The 9,615-nt window shown below is 44.4% G+C and overlaps 1 protein-coding gene across 1 annotated transcript in view; it reads right to left on the bottom strand.

Annotated features, from left to right (window-relative positions):
* Positions 1–6,543: 6,543 nt before the first annotated feature.
* Positions 6,544–9,615, bottom strand: part of KCTD1 (potassium channel tetramerization domain containing 1) — a 69,430-nt gene continuing 66,358 nt past the window's right edge. Inside the window, exon 6 of the mRNA XM_019473744.1 lies at positions 6,544–6,702. Within this exon, the coding sequence (XP_019329289.1) occupies positions 6,544–6,702 (159 nt within the window). The remainder of the gene's footprint in view (positions 6,703–9,615) is intronic.

Below are 9,615 nucleotides of genomic sequence, written 5' to 3'. Positions count from 1 at the left end.
TTTCCTGCTGTTGTCATTTTCACTTTGGAGCATTTGAAGCCAAGAGCCAGCTGTGCCTTGCCCCATCTCAGCAACCACACCTGAAAAACGTTCCTGCCATCGACCATCCTGGCGTGTGTCAGGATTTTGTTGTGACCACTATATGAGCGACCAAAGCTCTTTTACAAATTGCACTGGAACTTTTTGTTGCTATTTCCCGCCTCCACCCCCACCCCATAATGCCCGAGTTCTGTGGTAACGAACTGAAACATCATAAACAGAAAGTTATAGTCACTACTGAAGAGCTGAGCCAGAGGAAGGAGGTGAAGCCGTCAGTAGACCCTGCTTGAAACATGAAAGGTGAAGGGAATTTTATTTATTTATTTTTCTCTCACTTGGGAAGGAATTAGAAAAAAATCCCAAAGGTATATCAAGCCTAACATGGTTGTAGTGTTACATTTTAAGCTTATTCAGGCATCTCAGGGTCTGAAGTATTTGCTTGAATAGCCTGCAACTCTCAGCTTTAAAAACCACGTGTCATAGCACCTCACCGATTCCAGCCTCTTTCTATACCTCAAGAGGGGTTCTGAAATAGGGTGGCAGCTGAGCATGACTCTTGAAGTGCAGCTTGCCACCCGGGTGGTTGGAAGTCGAGCCTCTTCAGCCTCCCCAGCTGCAAGATGAGCTTATTGCTACCTTCTTCCCTTACAGGTAGAGAGGAGCTTAATTGAAGGTTTGTACAATGCTTTGAAGAGACTAAGCGCTGCATTAGGGCCAAAACTATTACTCTTGAGCTGCCCAGGCACAGCCCCAAGCAGAAGAAAAACAAGCCTCCCGAACTGGAGAAGGCGAGGGAAAGAAATGTTATTTACCTGGTAATAAATGTTTTTAATGTGAGCCACCCAGAGCTGAAGTATTTATTCAGAAACAGCAGCGATTAGTGAAATTACAGCTACAGATCTTCAGAACTAGTGTTCACACTCTGGTTGTTTTGTCTTTTGTTTTTGCATTGAGTGTAATTGCTTGGAGGTTAATCAAATGAAGTATCTACCATCCATTGGTGATCCCCGCTAAGCCCCCTGGTTTGAACTAAAGCCAGAATGAGTGCAGTACATGAGTTTTGGGGACTTCAGCATGTGCAGTTTTTGTTTTAAGTCAATGCCCAAAGCAAGGTGCGCACTCAACAGGTTGCTGCCCTGCCCTTTAGACTGCATCCTAACAGCGAGCAGGCAAGGCCAGGCATCCCACGCTACGCACTTTCCTCAGGAAAATTAATAACAACACTGACAAGCCACATAATAGAACAGAAGCTAGAAGACCATTTGGGGCTGTAGATGAGATCATTTATCAGTCCAAACTCCAGAGCACAGAGACAAATCTCCCTCCCTCCATCTCTCCCCTGACCAGCAAGCCAGAGCTGTGCTCCAAGGACCAGGGGATGGGACTCGCTGGGTTGGGCAAGGGCACCAACGCCCCACGCTCCCTGAAGGGCACAAACCCAGCCTGTTCACACCAGTGACAGCCTTTCTGGAGAGAAGAGCTCATGGACCTATAGTTTCAACGGGGCTGAGAGAGAAAAGTCTGATTGAACCATGCTTCCTCTGACCTGCAGTGGAGAATACTGTATTTTGTAGATGCAACATGCAACAGAGATGACGTACAATTGCTGTCGATGCAACAGTACCAACAGCCGATCACCATGCCACGCCTCTTCCCATAATCCCTAAATTACACTAATCTGTAATTCAACTCATAACTTGGGTGTGGGGCAAGTTCACCATGAATACGGAGGACAGAAGATGGGATCTGGCCCATAATATCTGACATCAGTTGAAAAATTATATACTCTTTCTTATTTTAGGGGTATTAAGTCCCTAGTCAACAGACATATGAAAAAAACCCACAGACTCAAGGAAAAGTGGACTTTTCCCCATCTGTCAGAGGACACCTCCATTTCTGGAGCTCACACCCTTGTACAAAGAGAGGATGCTTCAGCAGGTTGGTACTAGGGTTTCCCCCCAGCATGGACATTAGCATCCTGGTTACCAGCTAGCAGTGCTAACTCACCTTACAAGGGGATGACTTTTTGTGCTATGTGCCTGCACCTTTTTTTTGGAAGAGGGATAGGGATACAATTTTAGCAGTTTCAATCTCAAATAGAGGGCCCCAAATGCTGTCAGTTTTGGGGTCTTCAATAACCAGATCAATGAGGTAGCAGCCAAAGCCAACACAGGGACCTGATGCAACGTATTGATTTTTGATGGTGGCGATCCCTCCAGCCCCTCAAGAAATAATAAACCACTCAAACTGAAGTCTGAGAAAAAGCAACTGGTCTACAGGCCCTGAGGATGTCTTGGTTTCATTTCCACTGTAAATAAACCTCAGGCAGTGAGAATGCCTACATACAAATACCAGTTGTCCCTAGAAATAATTCATAATACAGAATTCCACAGTCAAGAAATGACAGATGGAAATAAATGTTTTTATTTCTCTGAAAAACTGACCATTGGTCAATAAAAATTCTTTTCTCACCCCCCAGAATGAAACCCTTCCCCAAAAATGTGAACATTAAAGAAAAACGCACTTGCAAGTCGTTTGGGTGATGGTAAAAACCCTGTAATTAGCATAGCAATCAATTTTTAAAGGTTGCTGCAAAAAATTATGCTCATGAACAAAATGTTTCTCTACAAATTGAAATCAATGCCTGTTTAGCATAAAGAAAAATAATTGAATGGGTGGCTCAACTTTCATCTTTTCAGAGGGTAGTAGGTTGTCCCCATTGGATTTCGTTACGGATACTGTCAGGCATCAAAAAACAATGCCTCACCTATGCCTGCTTGTGCCAATCAAGCACTGAAATGATCAGCTTGCTTCTAGACACGTGGCAATGGAGAGGGAAAACATTCGCTGGGCCAGACTACCTGGCCAATAAGTACCTGGAGATAGAAAAACTTAGCAGCACCTATTTACAAGTAGTACTTCTGGAAAGAGAGATTAACCTAGTGACTAAGTGGGACTTCACTTTCTCCGGAGCAGGGTAAATTAACTCAGTCCTCAATGGAACACTCACAGTTTAAAGGTTCATCCAAGCGTGCCAGGATCCGTACTTACGTTGCGTAGCTGTTTGGTACATTAAGGAGGCAATAGGGGAAGAATTAAACCCTGGGTTGATGGTTATTGCAGAAATCCAGCATTCACGTTACCAAAAAAAAAGGGCAAAGACCCAGTTCCTCTGCCTATGTCTCATTGTGGGAAGGGGTGTTAGGTGGCACCTGCAATCTCTGCATGTCCACAGCAGTTCTCCTGACAGCTGCTTAACCAAGTTGCTGAAGTACAATGTCGGCAGCTACTGTTCACTGCAGCTCTTCCTCTTGTTATTAAATACAGCACCACTGATAGCATGAAATGGAGTCATACTTTTTAATAAAAAATTAGATAAATTTAAACTATTGTACATGTCAAAATTACTAACCTTCAGAAAAGAGCTGACCGTAATCTGGTTGTCCTTGGTTCCCCCCACTCCCCCCTTCCTGGATATATTGCTCATTTGTCTCTTGATCAGTTTTTCTAAAGAACATTTTAAAAACACATGGTTACAAGCCTCAGTTGCGAACAGGACTAATCTCATTTGCTCTCTAAAATCTACATCTAGCTTATATTCCTGCATACATTTTTCATCAGCCATCGCTTTCTTTATTCATGACCTCTTACTCCATGACCGCACCATAATTGCAGTGACATTTACATTCAGGGTCTCGGAGTGATTTTTGGACTCCATCAACAACAAACGTGGGCTCGGTGGGAGGGTGACCAGCCAGTTGGGGATTTGGGAGGAGCACAAAGCTATCCTTGGTGTCATCAAGTCAGACAGGTATGTGCTGAGCAAGCAAAACCACCAGCTGAGCACAACCTGCCGGCTTCGGGAGCAATGCAACGAAAAGCATTAGTGGCAAAGCTCCTCACCCTCCACACCCAGCCTGTGCAAAGGCTGCGGGCGGCGTGGGTGCTGCCAGCCTTGGGGCAGGCACTGCGGGGCCAATTTTGGGGCCTCTCATGCTCCTGGGCAGGCAGGCTTGGGGTACCTGCTGGCCCAGTGGCAGGGAGCAGGGAAAGGAGCTGCAGCACCCCGGCTCCAGCCTGCACTGGAGCACATGCCCGTATGTAAACATGCTGGCTAGCAGGGCAGGTCTGGATTTGAGAGTACCTTTGGGCTTAACAGGCAGTGTAAACATATCCCCGGGTACACTGCGGAGGCCCCAGAAAGTGAGGCTCCACCTGGAAATGCAGGGAGGGTTTCTGCAGCAAACAGTCTCTGAAACATCACGTCGCCTTGCAGTGGTATCCCCTGTACTCTCAACCCATGGGGACTGGCGTCTTTTTCAACATCACAAATTTCATACCACTTCCAACAGCTTGAAGATCTGTTAAAAATATTTATTTCCCAGGATTTTAGCTTTCTGACTTCTATGCAAACTAACAACCAAATTGTGGGCAGTAAGAGCAAGCATTTGTTTACTTTGTAAGAAGACTACTTGCTGCTAATTGAAAACAAGCATTTTCAATGAGGCAGCTGTTTCAGTACTGTGAATAGACAGATCAGCATCACATTGAAGATCTAATAACCCGCTAATGAACCTTAATTTTTGGAGCCCCCTCCCTCACCCATTTCCACATTTCAATAATTTCAAAACCATTGATATGTGCTGCCAGAGAGTTAAGTATGCCCTCTGACATCTTTTAATAAAAAACAGAAAAATGGTAGCTTTTTTTTTTGAGTTATCAGACTATATTAAAAACCTTGTTACATGTATTTAACAATTTCTTTTTTTTCCTTTTCTTAAATAAATAGCAAAGTGTCACCAAAATGAATGGAACGCCGGCACCATTGCGTCAATAGAAACTTCCATACTAGGATGAATACACAGTCATATTCTGGAATATTGCATAAAAAGATACTTTGGAGGAAAGGTGGTGGTTGCTGGTGCATCTTAGGTGGTGAAAGCATCAACCTGTGAGCAGTCCGTGCAGCAGTATCGTGATGTGGCGCCTTTGCAAAATCTCACCGGCCCAAACCAGGTGGCTGCAGAGGTGGCCTCGGTGAGACCCTGCAAGAGAACAACTCGCAGGACATCTACACAGGACATCAACTTACCGCCTGCTATCAAGAGCAACGCAGCCGATGGCGTAACACGAGGGGCTGACCGTCTCACTCTCTAGGCAGAAGAACACTAGCTTTAAATGAGGGAAATAAACAACATTAAAACCAAACAGGTTGTCTAACACTCAGCAGGGCAAGGGCTTGGAGAGTTGAAGCTGCCAACTCCTTCGTCAAGAGGGAAGGATGCAACTATTCACCGTTACATTGAAGCTTACAGAACCAGGCGTCATTTTTTGACGGGTTTCCCTGGGCTGAGCTGGTGTTATTTTTAAGTCTGACCAACAGCCTCTCTTCAAACCGGGACAAAGCTTAAAAAGGACAGCGCTGAAGGAAGATGAGCAACGTGCGGCACACCAGACAGATCCCGCAACGGCGTCTGCTGCCTTTAACTCGCTCCACCGTGCGCGGGCAGCGCTGCCCGCTGCCTGCGTCTGCTGCCTTTAACTCGCTCCACCGTGCGCGGGCAGCGCTGCCCACCCGCTGCCTGCCGGAGCGGCCGCCACTCCACGCGCTAGAGTGCAGTGAGCTAAATCCCACCTCTCTGCTTCTGTTGGCTTAAATCAGACCCTCGTTATTTTAAACAGAGTTTATTGTATTTAATACATTATAAAATTTGAAAAAATTGTAGGAAAGCAGCAGATTCAAACCAGAGCATCTCTACCAAATATTAATTATTCTGGCCCCCTTTGAAAAAACACAAAACAAAACAAAAACAACAAAAAACTCATTCAAAAGAAAAGTTAACCTTTCACATCTGTGAGGGCAGACAAAAAGTGTGCGAATTCTGTACAAACTACATTTAAAATTTCAGTCGACTAGCTTTCCAATGCAATGGATGGTCGTCTCCTGAACACCTGCCCATCCACCTCTAAAAAAGACAGACATAAACCTCCATATGCAAATGAAGTTGAGTCAAGGTGTGTACACATTAAAAAGTGGATGGCTGTTTGGCAATGGAAAATGGGTGAAGAGTAGTCTATGTATCCCCCAATGGTAATGGCTTGTACACCGTTAAGTGGGCCCAAGTAAGGCCTAGGACACTTAATGGCCATCAGAGCACCAACCTCAACTACCACTTTTTTGTTGTTGCATTTCCTACCCTTTGACATATACATACATATATATATGTACATACATACATATACATACATATTTTTTCTATATATATGTGTGTGTGTGTTTTCTTTTACACCTTGAGGTTATTATTATTACTACTATTCCAAATGTTCCCATATGAATTCAGGTGTGGTCTCTATATTTGATATAAATGTGTCTTTTATTCAATTTTAGTTCCAGGACTTGTTTGGAGTCCAAACTGCACATGAAACGTCCCCCTTTTTTTTCCTCTCCCTTTTCCTTTTTTTTTTCTTTTTTTTTTTTTTTTTGCATAAAGAAACATGTCCATTTTAGTCCAGAGGCTCTTGCTTTATTCGAATGACGGAGGGTGCACGAGATGTCCTTCTGAGTTCTCGTCTCAGTACGTATTCACTGAATTGGGAAGAGTCCACCCCACCTCCACATGAGCCAACAATCTCAAACCCTCTTTGCTGTAACCTCTCAAGTACCTGCAAAAAAGAAGAAACAAACACCAATGTATAAGTAAACAAACAGACTATTTGCTGTCTGAGGACAATAACTGCTGTTTTCAAATGGATCCAGCTAGGAAACAAAAGTGGTTACGCAGATCCGCTAACTGGTTCCCTCAGCTTCGTTATATTGGACTGATTTCTGCTGACTTTGGCCACTGAGCAATAAGAAGAAAAATATATTTTTTTTTTAGTACTGTCAACAAATCCAATATTCTTCCAGCCACAGAAACATGCCTGGAAAGATGCATTCTCTGCTTCACAAAATTTACAATATAAAAGTGTAAATACAGGATTGCACAGCAGATACCGGAGGATGCTGAGCATACACCTCAACTAAATGGTGACAATGTAGATACTGCAGTCATAATTTCAGAAAAGTTACCATCATATTTTAGAATCACAGAATCATAGAATCGTTTAGGTTGGAAAAAACCTTTAAGATCTTCAAGTCCAACCGTAAACCTAACACTGCCAAGTCCACCACTAAACCATGTCCCTAAGCACCACATCTACACACCTTTTAAATACCTCCAGGGATGGTGACTCAACCACTTCCCTGGGCAGCCTGTTCCAATGCTTGACAACCCTTTTGGTGAAGAAATTTCTCCTAATATCCAGTCTAAACCTCCCCTGGCACAACTTGAGGCCATTTCCTCTTGTCCTATTGCTTGTTCCTTAGGAGAAGAGACTGACACCCACCTCGCTACAACCTCCCTTCAGGTAGTTGTAGAGAGACAGATTTTCTAGAGACTTAAAAACCAACCATGACTACAAAGGTTTGTGGCTACAGTTACCTGTGGTAAAACCTGGGACCTTTTAACTTTAATTACGGCACTAACGAGTTCTACCTATTCACCTTCTTTCCTCCCTTTTCACAACCTGAGTGTTGCTTCCAGTGGGAAATACAATGGCAAAAAAAAGAAAAAAAAAAACCACAAGGAAAAAAGAAGAGTCAGGCAGGGCTCTCGGAGCGGCCGGGGGGTGTGCCCAACACAGCTCACACAACAAACGATGGTGCAAAGACCTCAGCTCCCAGCACCAGCTCCAGGCTGCTAAGAACATGGTCTCCTTCCACACCACTATTCCACTACTTTATTTTTTTTTTAAATAACCCATGTTCATGCTGGTTTACTGTAACTGCAGGGCTGAGGCATTCTTTCCCTTGTTTATACTCTTTGCTACTTTTATCATCATCTGTATCTGTTCTGCTGCCTAGGCTTCCTTCGCCTCACCTGTGAAGGAGACTCTTCCAGGGCTTCACCAGGGTCGGCTTGTGATGGCCACCAGCCCCAAGGGGGGGCTGATGCTCCTGCACACCACAGGACGTGGGACCCTCTGTCCAGCATGACCGGACCTCACTGGGGTTGTGCTGGGAGCGGGTGCCTACCGAGTCTTTCCCAGCTATTTCACCAATTAGCAAATTGGCTTGCATGTGTGCTGGGACAGCAAGGGCAAGCAGAGCAGCAGAAGGCTGCAGAGGATTGGGGTGGGGGGAGAAGCGAGCTGTGGTTTAAAAACGCTTAAAACAAGACATGCCACATCTTTACATGTATTGCTTCAGGTCGGCAAATGTCTTTCCAAAATACCTGAGCACGGCTAATTGCACAGCAGACAAATCTCAAAAAAGGAGGGGGTGGGAAAAGAGACTCGGAAGCAACCATCAAAACATCTGTGCAATTTTTGTTTACCCTGATCTTTAGCTTTTAACGATATAAGCCAAAATCCCCCAAAAATGTCTCAGTGCAAGCCACTGAGAAATAGAGCAGGAGAACTTAGGTCCTGAGAAAAAATGCGGTGGAAGCAACAGGTCAGGGAGCTAGCCTAGCCCTGGACAAACCATTTGGTCTGTACCTCACTCTCCAGGTCTATTCATAGTCCCTGTCGTGCCTTACATTGTTATTAGGACTGGGAGATGCTTACGTCCCCCAAAAATGGAAGATGCAGCATTATCAACATGGGATCATCATCTCTCTTGAAGCCTGTGCCACTCTGACTCGGGTTTTTCACATCAGTAAATATGCTTGGCAATTCTTATTTGTGTGACAAAAATGTAAGCATCAGAATAAGTGACAAACAGCTAAAGGATACAACTGCTTTGAGAACTATCATATGACATGTGGCTAAATAACCCTCCTTGAAAGTCCTATCCCTTTTCAGATGTAATCTTACATCTAAGGCTGTTCTAAATTTGCATTAGTCACTATGACAAAACAACTCTGATGTTTCAGCATGACAGTAAAGGCCAGTAAGAGACAACTGTCCAAGCGTAACATGGGTTAACCATATCTCAGTAGGTCTAGATAGGTCTATCCAGACTCCTGTGTTAAGTGCTAGCACATATGCAGTGCCTGGCGAGCCTGCAGTGCATACTGCGGCGCTCAGCTCGATTCCTCTGGGGAGAGAGCAGAGCAGAGCTGCTCTATCTGGACAGCAGGACCTGGCAGATGGAAAGATGCCAAGCTCAGCTTGCAAGTCTCTCCTGTGTAAGAACTTGCTGATGAGTCTGCAGCATTTAGGAGGTTTATCTAAACCAAACAGCATCAATAGTGCTAGTGACAACTCCAGACGTGAAGAAATCTTCTCACTCCAAAGTGCTGGCTGTGCAGGATGTGCTAACTAGGTGGAGACAGGTGTGTGAGGTTGTTTGTTTTTAACCAACGAAGGATAAAACAGATGACACTATAACTTATAAGTTTATTATAATTATTCCAGAAGTTACCTGCATTTGTCTCCCAGATTTTTTCTTATCCATTTCATAACAGCTACTGATTTTAGATATTGCTACATAGAATCATAGAATAGTTTGGGTTGGAAAGGGACCTCTAAAGGTCATCTAAGTCCAACCCCCCTGCTGTGGGCAGGGACATCTTCAACTACATCAGGTTGCTC

Source organism: Aptenodytes forsteri, unplaced genomic scaffold, assembly GCF_000699145.1.
Source record: "Aptenodytes forsteri isolate BGI_AS27 unplaced genomic scaffold, ASM69914v1 Scaffold23, whole genome shotgun sequence".
Lineage (NCBI taxonomy): Eukaryota > Metazoa > Chordata > Aves > Sphenisciformes > Spheniscidae > Aptenodytes > Aptenodytes forsteri.
Note: the sequence above shows the minus strand (reverse complement) of the source record. Positions and strands in the feature narration are given on the sequence as shown.